The sequence below is a fragment of the Callospermophilus lateralis genome, chromosome 18 (assembly GCF_048772815.1).
Source record: "Callospermophilus lateralis isolate mCalLat2 chromosome 18, mCalLat2.hap1, whole genome shotgun sequence".
NCBI lineage: Eukaryota > Metazoa > Chordata > Mammalia > Rodentia > Sciuridae > Callospermophilus > Callospermophilus lateralis.
The window spans coordinates 65,220,472-65,245,669 of NC_135322.1; the positions used below are offsets into that span (position 1 = coordinate 65,220,472).

The 25,198-nt window shown below is 50.1% G+C and overlaps 1 protein-coding gene across 3 annotated transcripts in view; it reads right to left on the bottom strand.

Moving 5' to 3' along the window:
* The window catches only part of Zc3h18 (zinc finger CCCH-type containing 18), a 40,208-nt gene extending 15,210 nt beyond the window's left edge, over positions 1 to 24,998 (bottom strand). Inside the window, exons 1-7 of one of the 3 annotated variants that reach the window (XM_077105830.1) lie at positions 24,844 to 24,998; positions 24,056 to 24,127; positions 14,327 to 14,475; positions 13,921 to 14,013; positions 13,083 to 13,240; positions 8,713 to 8,830; positions 7,044 to 7,312 (exon numbers count right to left, since the gene is read on the bottom strand). In XM_077105830.1, the coding sequence (XP_076961945.1) occupies positions 7,044 to 7,312; positions 8,713 to 8,830; positions 13,083 to 13,240; positions 13,921 to 14,013; positions 14,327 to 14,475; positions 24,056 to 24,127; positions 24,844 to 24,850 (866 nt within the window). In that variant the 5' untranslated portion in view covers positions 24,851 to 24,998. Of the gene's footprint in view, positions 1 to 7,043; positions 7,313 to 8,712; positions 8,831 to 13,082; positions 13,241 to 13,920; positions 14,014 to 14,326; positions 14,476 to 15,334; positions 15,523 to 24,055; positions 24,128 to 24,843 lie in introns of those variants that run through there. The other 2 variants (XM_077105831.1, XM_077105832.1) reach the window with 2 other exon arrangements.
* Between the last annotated feature and the right edge of the window lie 200 nt (positions 24,999 to 25,198).

Here is a 25,198-nt window from a genome sequence, read left to right on the forward strand (position 1 = left end):
TCCAGGACCCAAACTTGAAGTCCCAGCATGGAGCAGGGTTTTCCTAAGGCCTATGCATCCAGAGTCTGCTCACGAGGGGCTGCCACTGAAGCTGGATGGCCTTTTTCCAAGTGAGGGTCCGGAAGGCGAGGTGAGACAGATAGGCTTTGCCCATAGGGGACCCCTACAGATCACAGACTCAGTGTTTCAATCCTGAGTTTTGAAAATGCACTGGAATCTAAGCACACATGTGTGAACCTGGGAGAAACACACGCGGTGGTGTGTCACGCTCCACCCACTGCTGTGAGTTCCTGCAGGAGTAGAAAGAAGAAACCCACATGGACTGCTTCTAGGTGCAGGCCAGCACCAAGGAAGTGCGCCTTCTAACGTCTGTAAGGCTACCAACGCTGCCCTGGGCTCTTTCTGTTACTGTTCCACTGCCCATCCTGGATCCACCCTATAGAAGAAGTCGACAGGCTCAGTAATGTTTTCTAATTCACGACCGTGTTTGTAGACCCGTGTGTATCTAGTACCTGCAGATACCAGGCGCCTACAGTCGGATGGAGTACCCCAGCGAGCACTACACTCATCCGCTCACCAACCTTCATCAAAGGGCGGGTGGAGCTGCTGGAGTAACTCCCTGGCTACACAATCAAGAAGTTACACACGGCACACACGTTTCCCTGAAGGGCTCAGTGGCTCTCTCAGAGCCAGGCAGTTAAGCAACATCCACAACAGGTCAGAAAGACCAGGGGAGGCTCATTAACTCCTCAGAGGAGTTTCTTTGTGACAACAGAAAGATTCATGATGGCATTAAGAGAGTTCTTACAAGGACTGGGAAATTCTAGCTTTGAGCAATCTCTAACCCTTGGCTCATCAGGAGGCAGCTAAGCATAGCACAGAGCAGGCGGTGAGTGGGTGGGTGGCTACAGAGTGTCACGCACATCCTGCCATCTGATGACCGCCCAGGTGCTGTCATCAGATGCACTCAGGGTCAGCAGAGGCGACCTAGGCACCGATCTTTACGACTCACAGGAGCAAGTTCTCATGTGAGTTCCACCCTGTAAGACCTGCTCACCACAGGGACAGTTCTGAAAGGCTGGCAATGGAACCTAGCTGCAGAGCCAGCACCAGTGCTGGGCAGGGCTTGGGGGGACAGTGCGCTCCAGAAACCAGGGAGGGGAAGTTGCTTGAGAGAAATGCAACACCTGGTTCTGCAACAGTGGAGACAGGGGCCAGATGCACAGACCTGAATGACTCACCACACTGCAGAACCTCCTGGGCAGCAGGCCACACAGCCTCGCCCACACTGTTAAGGGCACGTCTCAGAAAGCTGCAGTAAATCACAGCACACACCAAGATCCCTAACCTGACGAGGCCCTTCCAGAAGGCCAAAGTACCATTTCTTAGCTTTTCCTGCCCCATTCTGGCCCACCTGAAGCCCTGGGACACCTCACACTGGCACATAAGTGCGAGGCAACCTGAGATGAGACGACAGCTGAAGGAGGCGTGTGCCGGATGGGGCAGTGTGTGGGGTGTGGATACAGAGGTGACTGTGACCCCATCAGGAAAACAGTGTGGCTTTGTGAGAACCAAGAACCAGGATGGTGAGTAGGTCCTGAGGTGGGCTAGGCCCACCTGATGGGAGCGAGAAACCTAGCAGCTTGTGCCCAGGGGCACCAACAGCTGTAAATGTGAATGTGACTCCAGTGCAAGCCTCCTAAGACAGTGGCAGCCTGGGCGACTCCCACAGGAAGGCCCAATGACCACTGGCATCTGTGACTCTGTGCAGGGGCTGGTCTCAGCCGCGCCAGCTGAGCACACCCAGCAGCCCGGCTGTACAGAGAAGTTTGAGGCTGGCAGCGGGAATTCCCCTCCTGCACAGATGCATTTTATGGAGCTGCTGGGAAGGCTCAGATCTAGTTTAAATATAGCCTGGCCCAGAAGTGGGCAAAAGGTCTGCGAGGCCCAGTTATGAAATACCAACGTGAACAATGACGCAAGACTGGGAAAGGCCACGCTGCTGCTTGCCAGCCAGTCCTGCAAGGGCTGCCAGACATTCCTAGAGGACCCCAAAGAAAACAGGCTGGCCTCAGCGCGCAGGGCTTGGGGCAAGAAACAAGGGCCACACCCAAACAGAGACAAGGGCGGAGTACAGCCACCTGGAGGCGGGGGCAGTGGTGTGCTGGCTGGGCGGGCCTGGGCCAGAACCCCTGCAGGAGCGCTCACCGCCTCTCCACGGCCTTTCCCAGGATGCAAGTCTGCTGTCGGTTCTTAGGTGAAAAAAGTTCTTTCTGTGTGGTTAAACCCCCCATCTGTTAGAGGCTGTCCCACTAATAAAAGGCGGTCACACACGTTCTACTCCCGGAGTCAGCTCCCTGGAAGAGTAGCTGCACTCATTCTGCTTTGAAAGGAAAAAGGAACAGGAGCTCTGCACTGGGAATTCTGCTCTGATGAGATGCTGGCCTCAGAGGATAACAAGATCCAGACCCCAGGACCCAGGATGCCTAGCACCTGGGAGGCTGAACTGATTCCAGGTGACCACAGCCTAGCCTTGCTGACAGGCTGCTGGCTGGGCTGGTCACAGGAACACAGGCAGTGTTCTGGGAAGAAAAGAAAAGGGCTAAGAGTCAAGTTGAATGGGATTAAGCCAGGTCAGAAACAGGACACGGCTTTGCTCAGCTGCTGAGAAAAACCGTCTGATTTGGGACGAATGCCCTGAGTCCCGAGTGTCCTGAGCCTGCCTGTGAGTCTGGATGGGCCCAGACAGCCACGGGTTCTCCCGAGGCCCACTGATGCGAGGGTCCACCTGTGCACGTCTGGCCTGCCACCCGGTGGCCACACCAACCTCCTCCCAAGGGCTTCCCTCTGGAGGCAGGTGTGCAGGCACTGCAGCTGTGCACCTGCCTCCTGCCCCTGCCCCCAGCTGCGCACACTTTACCAGCACACTCCTCTACAAGAAGCACTGGAGTGGGAAGAGCTCCCGGTTTCTTGGACACCAGTAGGGGCTGGAGAGGGCCATGGCCAGAGTAGCATTTCTTAGTAGCACCTCCGTAAGCCACAGAGGTGGACTCCTGATGAGACTCAGGAAGTCACAGCTGCACTAGGCACTGTTAAGAGTCCTTCTTGCATCTGTGCTGAGACCAAGGGTCTGGACAGGCGTGAAGACAGCCATTTTATGGCTCTGGAAGGCAGAACAAGCTAGTTCTATATGCAGAAACCCTTCTGTAGTTTTATCAGTCCTACAACGATTAACTGAATTGCACCTGGCAGAAATGTAGGCTGCCATAAATACTAAATGCCTCAAAACATTTGTCAAATGTCAGCATCAGACTGTCCTGGGTCTCAGGACAGGCACTGAGACTGCTGGCCTCCAGGGGACAATAAGAAGTCTATGATAATACAGTACTGGGGTACTAAGAGCTATGGGAGGGCAGAAGAAGTGGGGAGACCTCTCTTAGCAGGAATTTGAGCAAACCCTGTAGGAAGTGAGAGGCTGCCCACCCAGGAGAGGGGACGCTGCCAGCCAAGAGCAGAGGCGGCTGCGGCCCTGTCTTCCTAGCAGTGGTCCAATGGACTGAGTCCAGGCTGAAAATGCAGCACGTTTTAGGAAAAGCAGGGAAAATAGTTTCCATAAAGAAAACAGGTTTAAGCCAGGCACAGAGGCACACAGCTGTAATGCCAGCTACTCAGGAGGCTGAGGCAAAAGGATCTGCACTTCAAGGTCAGCCTGAGTAACTTTTCAAAGTAAAATGAGAAGGGTTGGGGATGTAGCTCGTGGTACAGCGCTTGCCAAACATGCAGAGGGCCCTGGATTTGATCCCCAGTACTGGCGGGATTGGGGGAAGGCTTGAACCTGGGTGCGGTGTTGTGCACCTATCATTCTAGCTAGGGCAGAGGCAGGAGGATTGCTTGAGCCTGGGAGCTTAGGCCAACCTGGGAACACAATGAGCTCCTGCCTTGAAAAAGGCAGGAAAGGCTTGAGAGGGCCCAACACCAAAGCAGCACTGCTCTTCTGCCGGATGACTTCAGAGCCACTTTAAGAGTTCTTTTATTGGCGGGGGCAGTACTGGGGATTGAAATCAGGAGCACTAGACCCCTGAGCCAGATCCCTAGCCCTATTTTGTATTTTATTTAGAGACAGGGTCTCACTGAGTTGCTTAGCACCTTGCTGTTGCTGAGACTGGCTTTGAACTCTCGATCCTCCTGTCTCAGCCTCCTGAGCCGCTGAGATTACAGGTGTACACTGCTACCTGGCAAAAGTTCTTTAGAGGGGCTGGAGTTGGAGCTCAGTGGCAGAGCGTTTGCCAAGCAAGTGTGAGGCTCTGGGTTCAATTCTCAGCACAACTTGTAAATACATAAAATAAAGGTCCATCAACAACTAAAAAACATAAAAAAAAAAAAAAAAAAAAGAGTTCTTTAAAGCAGTCCTTTGTAGAACAAACTCTTTTGACACATGAGGAAACATGTGATTCATTCTGAACATTCTCTAGGAATGTCACTTGGACTACCACTGGCCAGTACAGCATATGAGGAGATCCATAGCTGTACCTGGGAACGTGCCGTCAATCTTTGCACCCACTGGAGCTGCACACTGCTGCAGAGGGGCAATCCAGAGCCCACTCTTGCTAACAGTGCTCGCGGAAAGGCAGAGCCCAGCCAGGAGGACAAGGCATGGAGACAAAGGGCCCATTCTCGTCCTCTGATGGACAGTCGACCCTTCCAGATTCTAAAGGCTGAAAATGGGCCTTTAAAAACCCAAATAAAGAGTGTTGTGAGAGGTGGGAGGGGAAGGAAGGGAGCAGGGGTTTAGCAATGATAGTGGAATGTGATGAACATCATCATCCAAAATACATGTAAGAAGACATTAATTGGTGTGAACATACTTTATATACAGAGAGATGAAAAATTGTGTTCTATATGTGTAATAAGAATTGTGATGCATTCCGCTGTCATATATTTGAAAAATAAAAGCAATTTTAAAAAATTCCCTGAGTTAAAGAAAACACATCTGTAGTGCATGGACCTTGGAAGGGCTTTGGGGCACTCCCAATAAGGAGCTGCTTTGAGCCCAGCACGGTTGGCGCACGCCTGTACTCCCAGTGGCTGGGGAGTTTGGCAGGAGGATGGTGAGTTCAAAGCCAGCCTCAGCAACTGCGAGGATCTAAGCAACTCAGTGAGACCCTGTCTCTAAATAAAATACAAGATATGGCTGGGATGTGGCTTAGTGTTGAGTGCCCCTGAGTTCAATCCCCAGTTATCCTCTCCCCTCCCCCCTACCAAAGAAGCTGTTTTGATCCCTTTCCCACATTTTGCCCTGTGTCATGGGAGGGTGTTGACACCAGCAAAGCATGGGATGGGACAGGATGGTGTCATTATTAAGCTTTTTAGAAGAGGTCTTAGAACTCCAGCGTGGAAAGGACAGTGTCCTCAAACGATGCAAGGACAGTGCATGTAGGAGAATGAGGCTGAACCCCTGCCGCATACTATATACAACATGCACCTTAAAACAGCTCAACAGCTTAAAAATAAAAGCTGCAACTATGAAACTCTTAAGAGGAAAACACCTCTTGTGACCTTGGATCAGGCAATGTCATCTCAGACATGATGCCAACAGCACAAGGGTTCAAAATAAAAACAGACACAAAGGGAACATGTGCTTCCAATGACAACATCAGGACAGCGCGACGACAGGCAGAATGGGGACGCGGCAGGGGCCTGAATGCAGAATGCAAGAGCTGTTAGAGCAGCAGCACTAAGAGGCAAGCCGCAAGATGGGGAAGGGTGTGGACAGAGACTTCTCCAGAGATGCACAAACAGCCAGTGAGCACGAGACAGGCTTGGTGTCTCAGTGCCCAGGGAAACACGCCGTCAGGCAGCAGCACGCGCACACGTGGGGACAGCCAAGGGGCAACAAGAGTGCTACAGAGGGGGTGGCTGGGCTGCACCTGGAAGACCGTCTGCGGGCCCTCAGGAAGCGACACCATCACCAGGTGACCTTGGGATTCCTCAGTGCACGGCCAAGGAGAACTGAAGTCCACACAACACACAACAGTGTTCACAGTCACAGCAGCCAAAGGGTGTAAGGGTCGAATGTCCACCAGCAGTGAATGAATAAAGACAACGTGGCGTGGCCGTGATGCTGATTCAGCTACAAGAAGCAATGAAGGACTGAAACAGAAATGCTTTTACCTGGATGAACCTTAGATATTCTAAGGGAAAGAGGCTAGATGAGAAGACCACTGCCAGGGTCTGCCACCCCACACCACCCCCTGAACACGCACACACACGAGGACGCGGCCCATGGTGCCAGAGCCAGCAAGTGGCGGGTGGAGGAGACGGGAGAGCCTGCCAGCGGGTAGGGGAATTCTTTCTGGGAGACAAGAACACTCTAAAGTCATTGTAATCAGGACTGCACAACTTTGTGATTATACTAGAAACCACCCAATTGTACATTTTAACAGGTATGCCGCGAGGCACACCCATCTTATCACAATAAAGCTGTAGAAAGTGTACACACACAACTTGGCCCAATTCTCTGAGGCCCATCATTCCATCCTAGTACCCACGTGCATTTAGACTAATGCAGGAGCGTCCCCCGAGTGTGGGCCCGGGGCCCAGGCCCAGCCCTGCCTCTCGGACCTTCGCCTCGTCCAGCATAGCATGCACACCACACCCGCTCACCAGGTGGCAGGCCATCAGCTTCCTCGCCACACACGAGAACCCGCCGTCTCAGTGAAAAGACGTGTGCCGCCGGCATTCCAGCTGCAGGAGCACCACACTGCCAGCGATAGGCGCCCAGCAAGACTGCTCCCTGCCTAAGCTCGGGGGCCAGAAACTGTCTGGGCTTAGGAGAATGGCGCAGTACGGAGTGTGCACTACACAACAGCTGTCCACGACGGGCAGCACCTACCCAACAAAGTGCACCTGTTTTTTTGGCAACTGCGCGGGTCGCATGTCAAGGGGGCTGCCTGGCAGCAGCAGCAACAGCAGCAGCCACCCACCAGCTCAGGGCAGGCACTCCCATGCTCAGGACCCCAGCCTCCCAGGACTAGGTGGCCTACCTTGGTGGCTGCGGGGAGCGGGGCTTTGGCTTCTCCTTCTCCTTCTCCCGCTCCTTGTCCCTGTCCCGGTCGCGGTGCTGTCTGTCCTTCTCGTCGCGCTTGGCTCGCTCTCGCTCCCACTCCTCCTTCCTCCGCTGCCGCTCCTTGTCGCGCTCGCGCTCCCGTTCCCGCTCGCGCTCCCTCTGACGACGCTCGCGCTCTCGGTCGCGCTCCCGTTCGCGCTCGCGCTCTCGCTGTCTGTTCTCTCGCTCACGTTCCCTTTCCCTTTCCTTCGTTAAAAAGCCAAACACACACGCTGTCAGTAGGCAGCCTGATGGACGGGCAGAGGGAGGGAGGGAGCAGGGGCTGGCGTGTGGACCGCCCAAGTCACGGTGTTCCCAGGGTTCTCCTGGAACGCGTTAAGGTGCCAATCAGAGGCACACAAGACACCAGAGTGAGGTTGCCCTGACCGCCACCTCCAAACCTGTCACCAGTCTGGCACGAGCTGTGCACAGCTGGCTCTCCTGCACATGACCCAGAGGACATGGCCTCTGGACACGGTTCCTTCCTCTGAGGATGGAGCTCGCACAGCTGCCCATGCCAGCAGGTGCGAGGAGGGGCTCCCCTGGGTGGTGCCTGAAAGAGTGGCATCCTCTACACAACCCTTGGTGCAGACTTGTGCATCCCCTCTGACATTCAATGTCAAAACAGAATAAAGTCCGAGCCCAGCACACCTGACAGATTCTGGGCTTTTCTCCAGGGACACGCTGTGTACACCGTGGCCTTCCTGCTGCCCCCACCCCCCAGCAGAGGATCATAGTGGCTACCCTGGTAGGGACAATTTACCAGGAGCCTGCAGCCCAACTCCAGGAGAAAGCTGCTCTGTAGAGCAGGTGGGCACCAGAGGGTCAGCCAGGGGTTTTCTGGACTACAGGGTCCTCTGACCATCTGCTGAGTTCCTGGGGCCATGGCCACTTCCCTCTGGTCCTAAGAACTCCTGGCTCTGTCCTGAGTCACAACATAAAACCTGCCAAACTGCTTCTGAGGGATCTTTCCTGGAATAGTCTTTCCACGTCCCTCCAAGAGCAGAGACCTGGGCTCACAGTCCTGAGCACACAGTCCGCAGACACTGAGCTCTCAGAGCCAGAGTGACTCAGGAGGAAGCACCAATGCAGACGACCCTCTGCTACACCAAGAAGGCAGAGTGGTCAGAGACGGGTCCTCAGCCCGTGGACTACAGGTGAGTAATGTGGCTAAGGACTCTCAGAGGAAGAGCTAGGGACGGCCAGAGTCTCTTGAAAACTGGCATCAATGACCTCATGAGCAGTCTGACTTTACAAACCATGGCAAGAACAAAGTCCGGGGAAGCCCCTGTTCAGGTTACAAGCATTACCAGGGTACCCAAATCAGTCCTCCAGAAACCACCAGTATGGGCTTGAATTTAACCCTTTGGGTTCAATCAGCACACTGTGCTGACAGAATAAGTTCATGTGAAAGTCCATAAATGAAAAGGGTGATTCCGGCCAGGTGCAGGGGTGCATACCTTCAATCCTAGTGACTCTGGAGGATGAGGTTGGCAAGTTTAAGGCCAGCCTGGGCTACTTAGATTCCTTTTCAAAGGCGGGAGGTGGTGGTGGTTTTAATGGGTAAATCAGTGACATTCACATCTGCACATCTGAGTCATACTTACTCGATAATTATGGTACGGCTCTGTTTCTGTATATTGTACCCTGAAATTCTCGTACTGTCCACCACGCCAAAAGCGCTCTATTTCATAGTCATAGTAAGGGTCCGCATAAGGCTCAAGTCTGAAAAGAGAGCCAGTAAGAAGCAAATCTTATCACTTAGGAATACTAGAGGCAAACATGCTACATGAAATACAAGCAAGGAGGACCCAGCACCACGTTACGGAAACAACACACCATGATGGTATGGGACTTGGGCCAGGAAAGCAGGGCTGAGTCAGTACTAGGAAATCTGTAATGTGTGGTTACATCTAACAGCAGACCCGAAGAGAAAAAGCACAGAATCACGTTCACAGATTTCGGAAGCACACCCAACAAACACTCAATACCCATTCCTACTGAAAGCACTCAGGAGAATGGGAACCCACACTCTCCCAAAAAGACGGACAGAGGATCCTGGAGACCGCACAGCACCAGCTCGCTCTGTAAGGTACGTGTAGACTCAACAACCCAGAGAGCTGATGAACACGGACCCCGGTGAGGCAGAAGGATGGACAGAACCACTTGGAAACCAAAGTCCTCGTGGACATAGGTAAGGACTAGTTAGGAGACAGTGTGAGAAATTCATTCACAACACCAAGGAAGAAGAAAATCACTCAGGAACAAGAGAGTGTCAGCCAGAAATGGCAGGTTTATCCTGAAAAATACAAAGAACAGGCGAACAAACGAGAAGCCTTGGGCAGGCGGCTGAATGCCCAAGCCAGCTCTTCCTGCACTGTTCATAAGCATAAGCCCATTCCAGAGAACACCAGCGACCTTATTCATGAGGCTGCACAAGCAGATGCCCAGGTCACAGGGGAAGACATACCTACAAGCCAAGCCAATAAACCCCGCAAAAGTGCAGACACCCTCTGAAACACCACAACATCCTAAAGAGCCCCCGCCGTTCATGTCATCCTGTGCATGAAAACAAACAACTGATGGAGGAAGCTGGGAGCCCAGAGATAGACCCAAGGACACAGGCCGGGTGGCTCCTCACTGAGGCACCTGACCACCCCCTGGGGAGACACCTGACTAGAGCCCAGCACACCTGGGCTTTGCACCAGCCACACCAGCTGGAGGATGGCAGAGCCACAGCTTTACTCCTCTCCTTGGGGAGGGGAGGAGGACAGGGAATACATGTGGCTCACATGGGTCCCAGACACCTCCAGGGCAGCAGACTGCTCTCTAGGAGCTCCCCTCCAAGATCGCAAGGGCTATGGCAGAGATGAACCCCCAAGGCTCTTGCAGACAATGCCTGCACTTTTCATTCCTGCAGAGCTCAGTACTTGGTGGGTCTGTGATGGTACGCGGGTGCTGCAGACATGCAGGGGCAAGCAAACACCCTGAAGTGGGCCTGGACAAGAGAAAGCCAAAGGCCCCCAACACCATCAAGTCTCAGGGCTACGTGTTCTCTGACACCAGGGCTCTGCCAGCATATCTGTTTTGGGAACATCATTTAAGCTAAATGGAAAGGCCTCTTTCTTGCAGAGCTTCCCTGGGACACAGGATGAGCCAAAGACAGACAGCTAACAGGATGGAATGCACACACTTCCTCAGCCTGGCTCGAGGTGGGCACCCATCAACATGCTGCTGTTAAGTGTGAGCTTGCTCACAACAGACTTCTCAGGCACTGTCTTGAAAAACACTGAGAAACATCTGTAATGAACCTGGACTATGTTTGCTCAATTCATTGATGTAAAAACAAGTTCCACTAAAGAGTATCATGGTCTCCACAATCATTTCCCAAATTGTGTTTTGGGAAACCTGAGCTGTCAATGGGCCTTGCCCAAGGGTAGGCAAGGTTGGGCTCCCTGGCTGCATCTGGCAGAGGGGATCGTGCACTCCTTGTCTGTAGAGTCTCTGATTACAATCAGCGGGCACTGCAGTGTCCTGCACATGCTCTGGCAGATGGCAGAGACGCTCTGCATGACAGGTCTTCTGTGGGCCTGGAGCTCTAGGTGCACTACATCAGCAGGGCCCATGGGGCGAAACTGTCCCTCTCTGTAGAGGAGGTGGTTTCTGTCTACAGTCCACCCAGGAAGTGGCATGATAAGGTACAAAGTGAAGCTGCTAGAGAATATGTAAGAATTAAAGTTGGGAGCTAGAAGTTTAGAGTTCAACCCCTTCACTTCAAAGGCAAAAAAACCAAGGCTCAGAAAATAATACTAAAGGTTCTAAAACATGCACCTCTGCTTTTTATCCCAAGTTATAAAGTATCTCTCAAAGAAACACAGTCTTGCAGGGATAGCACCTGTGCCACCCTCTACATGCTGCAGCAGAGCAGCCTTCCCCACTGGCCAAGGAGGGCCCCTCAGCCAAGCCAGGCGAAGGGAAACTTGCTGGATCCACTTGGAGCAACCAGGTGCCAATGGTTCCCTCCTCCCTGTCCAGCCTCACTGTCCACAGGCCAGCTGGCACCCTCTCCGTGGCCAGGGTCTCACTCCTTCTGAACTTCCTCTTAACCTCTCAGTTCTAGCAGTTTCAACTGGCACTGGCTCGCTCCCTCCATGGTACCCAGTCTCTCCTGGTTTTGCAGCCAAATGGTGAACACTTCCTCCCACTGGCCGCTCTTTGTTACAGGAAGTGGGTGATCTATGTCTGGCTGGGACTCTGACTGGCAGTCTTCCCCCAACATCTACAACAAACACTGGGGTACTTTTGCAGAGATCCTGACTCATCCAGTCTGGGAGGGGTCAGGCACAAAAGCCCCCACATCCACTCTGAGCACAGAGAATGTTAAAAAACACAGGAACACAACGCAGTCAAAAGCCTGCTCTCAGCACTGCCCGTAGCCTGAGCCCCACCTGCACAGCTTTAGCAGCTGAGGGCTGCTCCTACACCACATGCAGGGCAGGACTGGAACCACAGGCTTCTGCACCAAGGCCAGGGCACTCTGTGAAGTCTGTCATCAAACCCTGGCACTGAACCACCTCCAAGCAGACACACCTCACAGCTCCCCATTCCAGCCAGGGGAACGGGAAACAGGGTGTAAAAACTGCCCTTCTTTCCCTCCTATAAACAAGCACATAAATTCAGAGTACTCTGCACTTCCTGAAGTCACACCACCTCCTGAACGCTCACCAATACTCCAGGTGTGAATGACAATATCATCGTGCACACCTTGCTCGAGAAGAGGCTCCTGAGCGTCAGCCCCCTGCCCACGGTGACCCTGCAGATATCTGGGCCACACTCAGTTCTGATTTAAACATCCTTTTGCCATCTGCCAACTTCACTAGAAGGATGTGCAAGTGTTCCCGTCCACAGGGAACCCTCCTAGCATGTCCTGCAGGCAGACTCAACTCTACAGACGGTTCCCTTCGTGCCTGTGATAAAGTCTAGTCTATAACGAGGCACAGTGAGAGGCTGACGTAATAACGTAGACTATGACAATATGGGATGACCAGAGTTACTTAAATTGCTCATCTCTGGAACTTTCCAGCTGAATTTTTGACCACTGGCAACAAATGGCATAATGCAAGTTGTGAGTAAGGGGCTCTGTGCCTGTGGTCTCCACCCTGGGTCCTGAGCACGGGCCCCACTGGCAGGACTGGCACCACACAGTGTGCACCTGCCTGCCAACTTTGCAACATGAGCACTGCCCCAAGACCCAGGTAGAGACAAGTCAGTGGGACCGCTGGGTGAGATGGCGGTCAATTCCCAGGACCCGTGCCCTAACCTCACTGCTCTGCCAGCAGAAACCTGGCCCACTTCTGTCCTGTGAGGGTAAAGCACCATCCCTAGGGCAGAAGTGGGCAGGGGAGGCAGCACTTTCCAGGCCGTGTGATGCCTCAGAATCTGACTCATTCAATTCCGTGTACTTTCTCCATCACGACTTTTAAACGCCAGCACTAAAGGTTTGGAGGGCAGAAATAGCACAGTATGGACAGTGAGAGGGCCACAGTGGTCACGCCCTTGGACTGCTATGGCGGATGGTGCACATTTCTTGGCTCCTGGTGACCAGCAGAGTGAGGAGAGAGATACACCTAGGGGCTCCAGGGGCTTCCTTGACAGCTGCAGCCACCACAGGGCCCACAGGTAGAGCTGGGACACCACCAGAGGTCAGCAAACAAGGGGAGGCGACTGCAGAGGGAGTCTGAATTAGCTCAAGGGTGGCATTTCCACGCCTTCAAGGATGGGTGGCACCAATGCCAAGGTGCCTTGAGACTCACATGAGGTCACTCTCACCAGAGCACTGGTGAGTGGGGGGCCACTTGACCCCCCCCTTTGTGCTGGGGAACAAACTCTGGCTTCTGTTTGCTAGGCAATTGCTTTCCACCAAGCTCTCCCACCCCCTGATCTTCTGTAAGAGGAGGGAGACCAGAGCATTCCTTACGCTGTATCTCTGACATCTCTCGGGACCCGAGAATTCCAATCTCGGAAAACTTCATTTTCTTTGTCAAACTCGCGTTCATCTTCACCAATGGTCACCGTGAACCTTTTCTCTTCAAAATCAGGTTCCTGTTCTTTTCGAATGGTTGCTTTTTTTAAAACCTACCATTGGAGGAAGAAAGAAGTCACACTCAGTCACCGTGAGGGACACAGGGAAAAGGTCTGCTGAGGCCGATGGCAAGGGGCAGACACAGGACCCCCAGCACCAGCACCTCTCGGGAGGGGCATGAGAGCCATGTTGTGGCTCATGTACGCGCAAGTGAGACACAATGGAGCTTGTCACTTCCTGTGAACAGTGGAGGGACAGGACCAAGGTCCTTTGGTAATGAGGACTGAGTGTGGTGAATATGCACAAGTGTGTATACTCAGAAGGCGTGTGAAAGGAGGGGCTCTTTCTTCCTCTCCCTGGAGAATGACCAGAGCACTAAGCAGGAACCACACTGGGCAGTGACGGGAGCCCCAGGGGAGCAGGTGCTGGGCCTAAGGCGGGTGGGGAGTGGGTCCTGGGCAGTGGGCCCCACGGAGTGGCTGGAGTCAGCCCTCTGTCTGCTAGGCTGCCCCAACCACCTAAAGATGGCATGTCTGTGTTCTGGGCTTGGCCTCCCTGGCATCCTGGGGTGTGCGTGTGACCTGGGCCAACTCACAGAGACAATGAGACACCATTACCATTCTTTAACTCTTACAGGAAGCCCAGCAATACCCCACAGCTTCCAAAGCTCTGACTAGGTTTTGGTGCAAGGCAAGCCCACCATGGAGCCTCCTCAGGGCCGCTGGACCGTTACCTCCTTGGCATGCCGGAGTCCTCGCTCCCAGGCACTCTCTGTTGGAGGTTCTGGAGGGGGTGGAGGCAAGATCTCATCGACCACTGGCCCACCCTATTAAAAAAACGAAAATGGAAAAGTTGATAAGGCAAGCGAAACTTTAAAATCTAAAGGAAAGGAAGCAAAACATCAACTAAAACACAAGCTCGCTGCACATGACTAACTCTCCCACCCAAGCCTGAAGCGTCCCCCAAAACATCCAGGGCCACTCTGCACAGAAGCATCCAAAAGGGCCACTCTATGCCTCTCCCCAGCCAGAAGATGCCTTGTCCACGAGGCATATACTAATTTGTCTTAAGCCTGAGATTCAGACAGTGCCCAGATGTTCAGTATGCTAGCAATTAAAGAAGAAGAGGTGTTCACGCACCCAAGGGTTGGCAGGCATCAGTGGGTGAGGTCCAAGAGGTGGGGCACCATTAGGCGGGAAAGGGTCAGCTTTGGTGATGAGGGAGTAGTTCCCTTTGTCGTTCACTCCGGGGTGTATGAACCTACAATTCATTCCCCAGGTACAATTTCCTGGGGGAAACAAAAGTCAGGTCAGTAAGGATGCCAGTAGCCTAACTGTACGGGCAGTGACTGGGATGAGCAGCAGCAGCATGTACTAAAGACCCGGAATGTTCTATATGGCCAGCTAGTGCTCCAGCGGTCCCTGGATGAGGAAATGGGTGTGCTGAGCCTGGAGAGACCTAGAGCCAGTGGCTGCAGTCAGGGATGCCTGGCCTCCCTGCCCCTCCACAAGGCCAGGCAGCCTCTTGCACATGAGAGCGCCATAGCAGGCAGGCTGAGCCACCTGGGCCCTGGCTCAGCTGAGAGCTTCTGAGACAGCACTCCCTAGAGGAGGAGCTCCTGGTGGGCACCAGGGATCCCCAGGCCCTGTTTCAAAGTCACTTTGTAAGGTGTGCATGCAGTTAGCCTCCACATCTGCAATTTGTACATCCATGATTCTCCAAATGTAGACTGAAATTATTCCCTGCATCATTACTAAACCTTTACAGACTTTTCTTGTCATTACTCCCTAAACAATACAGTATAACAACTGTTTCCACAGCACTTACACTGTGTTGGGCACTACCACTGATCTAGAGATGACTGAGTCTATGGAAGGCTGTGTGCAGGCTCTCTGTGAGTGCTATGCCATGTCACACCAGGACTTGAGCACCTGAGATGTTGGCACCTGTGGGGATCCTGGAGCCAACCGGCTGTGGATACTAAGGACAGTTGTGTATATCAATAGCATTAATTAAAACAGAAAATTCCCAAAGCTCTGCAGACCCAAGGTTCAGTGCAGAGACATGCTGCAGCCTCCAGGCAGCCTCTTCAGGCACAGAGAACATTCACACTGAAGTAGAAATCGATGGGAAGCACTGACAATTACCAGAGTTCTGCAGGTCTATCCCAGGGTGATCTTCACCATCTCCAAATATTTGTACTTCCTTATCAAAATTCTCAGAACCACTCTGGGATATTTCTGGGACTTAAAAATGTGTGATAAATTAAAGACACAGCGATGATTATAATAAAACTAGGCTTTTATACTTTGCTCACAAAGAATCAAAACTGATTTTCAGCAACAGAAAACCAGGATCATTAAGGGAAACCAATAAACTTTTCAGCACAAAATGTATAATGCCTTATCAGTGACTGAACTGCTTTTTAAAAATTTATTTTTTTTAACAGAATATACAACGGTTTCAAAAGCAAACATAGCTTATAGCATCTACATAGTTTCACAAAACATTTTCAGTGGGTAATATGTAGCTAGATTTTAAGTAATTTAAAAATATATGTTCATCCAAAACAATGATATTCTGTTTGAATATTTCTGTCAACAAATCACGTTTTCTCTTCTATAATTAAATAGAAACAGTCATTAGGTATTTAGGAAAAACCAAACTTTACTTTTAAGCGTTATGAATAAAGCTTGCATTAAAACCAACTCAATATAACATAATAGCATTTGGTCTAAATTAAACATGAAATAAAGTATACTTAAAAAATTGCTTCTCTGGAAATTAAAAAAAAATGACAAAATGACTTTTTTAAATTTCTAAAAATATTTAAGAGAACACATGTAAGTCAAAAGCAGCTGGAAACACTCTTCTGTGGGGTTGGGGTCCCCAGGCCTCAGAGGGCTCAGAAGCAAGACTGCAATCAGGCATGGAAGAGATCACAAGCACCATCCACTTCACAATCCAACCCACAACACCCACGCCACAGTTAACGTTGTTTGTTATTAAAATATAACAAAAGCTTACCTTAGAAAATTTTCAAGTACAGAAAAGTATTAACAATATAAATCACACTTTTCTGCAATTTCCTTATCATATATATCTGGGTGATAAATGAGCAGATATTTGCTATTTTTCGATATTCACAAATTTTCAAGACAAAAACCAAAGCACCACCCATAGGCCCACTACCAAAAGACACCTCAGGGCACGCATGTAGCAGGAGAGAAATGAGGAACAGGTGCGCCAGAGGAGGCCGGAGCACGGGGAGGAAGGTGAGAGGGGGCCCAGGCATTCTGCCAGATGCAGTGACAACGCCTGGCTCCCGGGGCCGCCTATTACTGGCTGCTAAGCCAGCACCCTGCTGAGAAGGGTCCTGAGCCGGGCCACCCAAGCAAAGAGGAAGAGGGCTCCAGGAAGGAGGAGAGCTGTCTAGCAAAGGGCAGACACAGAACAAAGAGTGCCTAAGCCCAGCACCAAACCACTGGGACTGAGGGAGGGGAGCCTTGATGCCCTATCAGTACATTGCTGTCATCATTTTAAAAGAATTTGTTTAAAAAAGGCAATGGAGGGCCAGGGTTGTGGCTCAGCGGTAGAGTGCTTGCCTTGCATGTGTGGGGCACTGGGTTCGATCCAGCATCACATAAAAATAAAGTACAGGTATTTGTCTATCTACAACTTAAAAAAAAAAAGTCAACAGAAGCAAAAATACAGATGTTTTAGAACGGCGAGGTCTTCTGCTTGTTGTTTTGGTATGCTTTTGTGGTCTGGGGATTGACCCCAGGGATGCTCTACCACTGAGCTGTACCCAAGCCCCTTTTATTTTTTATTTTGAGGCAGGATGGCCTCAAACTTGCCACCCTCCTATCTTAGCCTCCAGAACTGCTGGACTCGCAGACCACGCTGCCTCATCCAGCTGGTTGTCTGCTTCTAAATGGAATTTCACAAACACAAAACCTGGGAGAACTGCAATTCGGAGTGCATAAACAAACGCTCACTCTTCCCGTGCTAGGACTCTGCAAGTGGAAATGGAGACGAGCCAGAGCTGTCAAGACGGGTCCAGCAGCTCCTTCACCCCTGCAACATCCAAGTGCCACCCTCACCACATGGGGCTTTCAGGAAAAGAGTATTCTTTTCTTAACTGGAGGGTGGGCACCTTGGCAATTCTACCCTTTTTTAAATTCAGCTTTATGCCCCTATAGACACTGTATATTTTATATACATGTTTCATAATAAAACAACTAGACACAGAAATGCATGTAAATAAAAAGTATCCACAACTCTAAAAGGCAGCCAGTGAAGAATCCTTCCTACTCCAGGCCTCCAGGGTCCTGTGCCAAAAGCAGTCGTTAACTTATTGGGACCAATGAACCTCTAATGACACACTTGCCAGTTTCCCTTGAAACAGAGTAATACTGTATTACTCTGTGTTGTTTTTTGTCACTGAACAATATAGCTACAAAAAAGGAACCCAGGGCCTTAATAGAAACAGACCCAAACTGTGTCAGTGAAACAGATACAACACATGTACAGGAAACTGCTGCACCTCTGGCCTGGCAGTTGCTGGCCACAATCCCTCGTCCAACAACAGGGATCCCTCTTTCCTAGTGTGAGGACACCAGGAGCAGCATACACAGTGTCTGTGGTGTGCAACTGCATGAGAGCTCATGTGTGTTGGGTCCACAAACTACCAGAATTTTAGTTTTTGATTTGTTGAACAGCCTACCAATCCCATCCTTCAGACACACCATCCCCATGTTTGCAAAGGTACTGCTAGAACAGCTGAGGTAATTTTACAGTGTTTCTATTCCCCACACAAAGTACTTGCTTCATACCCTAACTGTAAACAAAGCCTTCTGACACATTGATTATATTTAAATTTCCCTCAGTCCCTTCTTTCCTGTTAGCCTACATAATTCCAAGCAGGTAATAAACAGAGGTTGTCTAGGTAAAGAAAAGGTTAAAGTGCTTCAGTGGTTTTTCAAAAACACTTCACAAAAGGAAGTCAGAATATACAAAAACAAAACAAAACAACAAAAAAAAAAAACAGTAACTAAGCTTAAGAGCAAACCAAAGAGCTCCGAATCTGCATGTTGACAGGCCCGAAACCCAGTGAACCTCTGCACACCACAGGCACAGTGACCACACAAGGACCCCTCGGTCATACCCCTCCTCAGTCCACAACAGCAGAGGCGAGGCAGATGACCAGTCTCATGCAGTGAGACTCAAGATGCCTCGTGTGCAATTGAGAGAACAGCACAACTTCTCAGCTGCTTCTTTAAGGAACACAGACTTGAGACTAGCAGTTTTCTTAACCTTTTTTCCCTAGCACCCTAGGTGGCCTGTTTATGGGGGTCATTTCTAGTGATATTTTCTGTATCCAAGCTAAATGAGAAACCTCAAAGATATTTCATGAATCTACTTAAAAATAAATCAAATGTCTGAAAACACAGATATTCCATGAAAACATTCCTTGACTACTTGACAGGAGGAGTGGCATGAGGTGTCCTCTGGCAGCTTTGTCCTGCTGACAGCAGCAGGATGCTCCATCTGCTTCTGTGCTCCAGGGTGGTGCAACTGCAGAGAGGTGCTCACAGCCTCCCCCAGACACTCTTGCTGCTGTCCCCACAGGCCTCCAGACGAGTGCTGTGCAGTGGGACCCCAGCTCTCATGAAGTTCTTGGTCTGTCTGCAACTCTGAGCGCACCTCTTCCCTGGCATGACTCTGCAGCACCACCCAGTGGTCAGGTGGAGAATTCGCTACACAATGGGAAGCAGATGCAGGGGGTGGCAGATTCCAATTTTCCAAAGTCTCATTTCTATTTGGGAGTGCAAGTTTTAACACTGTTTGCAAATTGCCATTGTTCTATTTGAAGTGAGGGGCCCACATTCTTCCTGCCAAGGGCCTAGGCCCACAATGCTATGGTACATCGGTCTGTCATTTTTTCCAGGCACCATTCCATCACCTGTCACTCAAACTCAAACCTGTCACTCAAACCTCCAATGCACTGTCCCTTAAGACCCTCAAGTCCCTCTCAAGAGGCTTGGGTGTGGGGCGAGGGCTCCGTGCAAAAGGCCATCCCACTAGGGGATCTTTCACCATGGTGCAAAAGCTCTAAACTGGATTGTGGTGATCGCTGAACAACTTGGCAAATTCATTAAAAATCAATTAAAAACTGTACTCTTAAAATGTGTGAATTCTGTGGCATGTAAGCTGTACCTCTATGTTTCTTATATATATATATAAAAAATATATATACAACATATGTATATATATACACACACACACATATATTTTAGTTGTTGATGGACCTTTATTTTATTTATTTGTATGTGGTGTGGAGAATCGAACCCTGTGCTTCAGGCATGCTAGGTGAGTGCTCTACCGCTGAGCCACAACCCCAGCCCCTATGTTTCATTTTTTAGAAGACATTTACTCAAGTGTAAAGTTTAATTAAATTATAATATATACAGTTTACTGCTGTATGAGATGCTGAATGGATCGGCACTCTTCATGAGCGCACAATGGTGAACACCTTACTACCAGTATGGTCTTAGTATTAGGAAACAGTTTTAACCTGCAGGAGGTGTCCTGAAAGGGTCTCAAGGACTCCCAGGGGTCCCCAGTCCACACTCTGAGGCCTGCTGCTTTAAACACAAAAGAGAATGCAGGGATTTGAAAATGAACAAAAGATATTTCTTAAGGAAAATATACAAATGGCCAAGCAGCACATAAGTGGCTAAACACACACATTAGGAAAATGCAAACCATAAGGTGGCCCAGTACAGTGGTGCATGCCAAATCCCAGTGGCTCCGGAGGCTGAGGCAGGAGGATCACGAGTTCAAAGCCAGCCTCAGCAAAAGTGAGGCGCTAAGCAACTCAGTGAGACCCTGTCTCTAAATAAAATACAAAATAGGGCTGGGGATGTGGCTCAATGGTTAAGTATCTCTGAGTTCAATCCCCAGTACCCAAAAAAAAAAAAACAAAAAAAACAAAAAACACACAAGAGGCCACCTTGCTCCCACTGGAAATGCTCCTACAGAAAATCAAAGCAATGCTGGTGAGGGTGTGGAAATATGGGAGCCTTTGTGCACTGCCGGGGGACACAGAAGGGTGCACCCACTGTGGAATAGAGCTGGGCAGTTCCTCAAGACATTAAAAGGCTGGGGGCCAGGTGCTGGTGCATGCCTGTAATCCCAGTGGCTCTGGAGGCCGAGGCAGGAGGATCTCAAGTTCATTGCCAGCATCAGTAATTTAGTGAGGCACTAAACAACTCGGCCAAACCCTGTCTCTAAATAAAATATTTAAAAAGTACTGGGGATGTGGCTAAGTGGTTAAGCACCCCTGGGTTCAATCCTTAGTACCAAAAAAAAAAAAAAAAAAAGTAAAGCAGTGAAGAGCTGCCCAGAACATATGAGGCCCTCGGTTTGATCACAGCTCTATCAAAACAAAGGTAGAATTACCCTATGATTTGCAATCCCACTTGTGGTCTATATTCAAAAAAATTAAAACCAGGGGTCTCAAAGATATTTGCACACATGCTCGTAGCATTATCCACAGTACCAAGAGGTGGAAACAAGCCAAGTGTGCAATGGCAGGTAAACAGACAAAAACAATGCAGTCTGTCTGTTCAATGAAATATTATTCGGTCTTAACAAGGAAGGAAATTCCAGCACATGCTGTGCACAGGTGAACCCTGAGAAGTATGCCCTACAAAATGAGCCAGTCACCAAATGACAAATGCTGCATGATTCCACTTACATGAGGTACCAAAACAAAGTTGGGTCCACGGAGACAAAAAGCAGAGTGGGGAGTGCTGGGACCGGAATAGAGAATAGGGACTGTGGTTTGCTGGGCACAGTTTCAGTGCTGTGAGCTGACAATGTCCTAGAGATGCTTGATGGGGACAGTCACACAACAAAGTGCTTTCAGTGACCCTGAATCAAGATGGTCAATTCCATGAAAAACACATGTTTCTTCCACAATTAAAAAAAACTACAACAAGGGCAGTTACAAATGGACTGGTGCTTGTTCACAGAGGGATACAGAAACCTGAAGCAGGACAGCTTAAAGAAAATGCTTCTTGCTGGGCGTGGTGAGGCACAACTATACCCAATGACTCGGGAGGCTGAGACAGGAGGATTTCAAGTTCAAGGTTAGCCTCAGCAACTTAGCGAGACCCTGTCTGAAAATAAAAAATAAAAGGCTGAGGATGTGGGTCGGTAGTTAAGTGCCCTTGGGTTCAATCCCCAATACTAAAAAAAAAAAAAAAGACAAAAAAACCTCCAAATGCTTCTTATGCCTTTGTGTATGGAACTCTTGTGTCCTGCTTTAACAGATCTAGAGGTTAAAACATGCCACAAAGTATCAATTCTTGAAAATGTTTAAAAGTTGTATTGCTGGTACACTTTGTAGTCAGTGGTCACAAGTACCAATGTGTGCCCTGGGCAACTAAATGATTTAACTATAGATCACAAGTAGTCATGGAAGCATACTTCACACACCTGTTAAAATTATATGATCTAGGGGCTGGGGTTGTAGGTCAGTGGTTGAGCACTTGCTTGCCTCTCATGCATGAGGCACTGGGTTCGATCCTCAGCACCACATAAAAAAATAAATAAAATAATCATGTCTATCTACAAAAAAAAATCTAGTCGTTTTTAGTGTACTCACAAAGCTATGTAGTCATAACCACCATATAGCTAGAAGGAAGCCCTGCATTCCTCAGCGCTCAGCCCCATCCTCACGTGGGCTCTGCCGGCTCTGGAGATGCATGTTCCTGGAGTCCCACACCAAGCCCTGAGCACCCTGCACGCTGGCTTTCCTCGCTGGCATGTCCCCCAGGTTCCTGCAGCTGCCAGCGTTCTTTTCCCTGGGCTCTTACCTGCCGTGGAGTGTTCCACTGCACGGATGGACTCCTTAGCTTTGGGACACCTAGAAGGTTTCCTGTTTTGGGTGCTTGCAAGCCCTCTGGCAGGGCCATATGTCTTCTCTCCTCTTGGTCAGAAACCCAGAAGCAGAAGTGCAGGGCCATGGGGTAACTAACCATGTCCTTTACTCCTGAGCAACAGCCAGACTGCACCAAAGCAATGGCACCATCTCACACTCACCCTGGCACTGTGTGAGAGTGCCAGTGTGCTCTGCTCGTGTCCTTGCCAACACGGCAAACTCTATTATACTTTTAAAGTAATTTCTCTTGTTCCTGAAGAGTTCTTAGACCAACTCATCTCAATTTAACATCACACTTCAAACTGCAAAGGTAAACAAAACACCTACATCCAAATAAATTTCTCCTAAGAAAAAGCAGAAGACGTTCTGCCAAATGGATTCAATGGTTTCCTTTCATACTACATCACCTTTCAGAATAACTAACAAGAAGAAAGGTAAATATGCTTAAGAACACTCCTCGGCGGAGCGCAGTAACATAGGTCTGTGATCTCAACTATCTGGAGGGCTGAGGTGAGAGTTCATGGCTAACGTGGGCCTCACAGCAAAATCCTATCTCTGAAAAGAAAAAACAAAACAAAACAAAACAAAAAAACCAAAAACAACTAAGGACCAGGGATAGGAATGTAGCTCAATGATAGAGCACTTGCTTAGTGTATGTAAGGCCCTGGGTTTGATCCCCAGCATTGTGGGAAGGTAAGAAAAGAATCATTCTTGAAAGAAATTTTTGATCACGTTCAATTAAGCTGCAAAAATACCACTGGCCCTAGTTTCCACTCTCTTGACTGCAGAAATTGCTTTGAGAGACCTCACTCATGGACACTCAAGCTTAGCAGTCTCACCCACACTGCCCTGCATCCATGGAGACAATGCCGCTGCTCTCGTGTACCAGGCATCTTCCCAGAGATTCAGTTTACATTTCCAGTAAGACCTTGCTTCATCTGTTCTGTGCTTTGGTTGTTAAATTCTGAGAACCAATGAAGCAGTGTGAGCCCAGTTCCTGGTCCAGAGCCTCCACTCAGAGACAGTGGGCCTGCTGTCTCCTGCTATGGAACCTGTGGGCCAGTCCTAACCAACTGGCTCCACTTCTGAGCCAAGCAGCCGCCAGAGATCAGAACAGTGTGTGGCACAGTCTGTAAGCAGTGCTAATTCAGTGGCTGCAGCTGTGTGTGTGTGTGTGCATGCAGAGTTCTCCGTATCACTTATGTCTAGGAATCAGAGACCGTCTGACGTCATTTAATCTCACACCACTATAGAAAATAGGTCTTCTAACGACGTTTCACTTTTCTGAAATACCAACACTAGAAATGCCCAAGTTTTTAAGGAACTAAGACATGGTGTACACTGCTGTGTCCTCAGTGTGGCTATAGTGACTGTCACAAGATGGAGAGACATGGCACATGGCACATGGCTGTTGGCTCTAGATTTCCCACAACCCCGCTGGTCCTACAGGACTGTCTGCACACTGGGGCCGTCACATGCACATATAATTCAGATGGGCCAACTGTTTTCACTTGGCAAAAACAAGCATACAGACAGTGTAGGCTAAAAACACACACCCTAGAGGAACGAGCCTGACCAGGGTTCTCAGGAATCCCTCATCAGAGTATCTCTCAGCCTGAGGGTGGGGTTACTCAAGGGCCAGTCTCAGTGCAAACTGCCCTATCTGTAAGATGGGACTCTACTCCCCCAACCCCAAGTCAGTTCTTGCCTCCTCCCAAGCAAGCTGCTGCAGCCTGTGCCTCCACCTTTGGCTCTCGTGCCTCGGAGGAAAAAGGGCAGCCACAACAGCTCTCTGTCCTTTGAAGCCCTCCTTCTTTGCAGTGTCCCAGGCATGATCTGGATCCAGGAGGAAGAAGTCTGGCCTCTGGAGCAGGGGACTTTAAGGTACTAAAGAGAGCGAATATGGGATACTTTGTACCTTTAACCTGGCCTCTGAGTGGTATGGAATTTGGTATTGGTGGAAGAAGAGTGGACAATGGTGTCACAACATCTGGAAAAGAAGTACAGGAAGCTCTTGTGAGCTGTAGACTGCACACACAACTGGCCAGGGAGCAAGTCATCTAGGGCAAGAGGAAACCATCCCCTTACCTACCCAAGGGGAGCACCCACACAAGAAACACGCCATCAGAGAGACTCTTACGAACTAACATCCCAAGACTCTACAAACGAGACACAGGATCACCATGCTGAGGGGTCATGCTACACGCTGACACAGGGTCAGTCCAGGCTTCTAAGCAAGGGTTTACCAGACTGCCCCTGCTGCCCAGCTACTCGACTCACACTGTTCTCTGCAGAGTGCCTGTGGCCTCCAGAGGCCCTCCCTTGCCTTCTCAAGTCCATCCCCAGTGAAGAACGTGCTGCAGGATTGGTCATCTCTTACAGAGGTAGGGGGACGTTAACACGGGTGCCGGAGTGTTCAGCCTGACAGAAGGGACCCCTTAGAAAGACAGTGGCTGCTGCCTGTTAGTCACGGGTCTACTCCACGTGTGAAAGTGACAGGCTGGCTCTCCTCCAAGGCAGTCTCTTAAGCGAGGAAAGGACCAATAAAAGGATCTGCTGTTGAGCAGCAGCAGCTGCAGCAGCACTCATGGTCTGGCCCTACAAGCAGCCTCGCACAGCAGGACCCTGATGAGGCTGAACCTCCACCTGGGTCCCAGGAGAGGCCATGGCTTTGCAGCCTGAGCAGAGCCCAACCCAGACAATTACCTTTCATGAAGAATCGGCAGGTGGGGCGAGGCCTCACCTTCCTGTCACTGGGGTCCTTCACTTCGCCTTCCTCCAGATCATCATCCTGCAACAGAGGACACTTGTCTTAACGAGGTGACTGCCCCCTGCACCGCCTCCATCGCAGGGCAGTACAGAAGTTGAGTGTGGGGAACACTGACGTTTTCCATGAGGCGTGTCTTGGCCACTCACCAATGCATGTCCATTTCCCCAACCCTGGATTCCATCCTGCACCACAGGGATGGTCTCAAAGCTCGCCTGTAAGCTTGAGGGCCACAGGAAGAACACTGTGTTACAGTGTGGGCTACATGAAGCTCTTTACTCTGCCTTGTGGCTG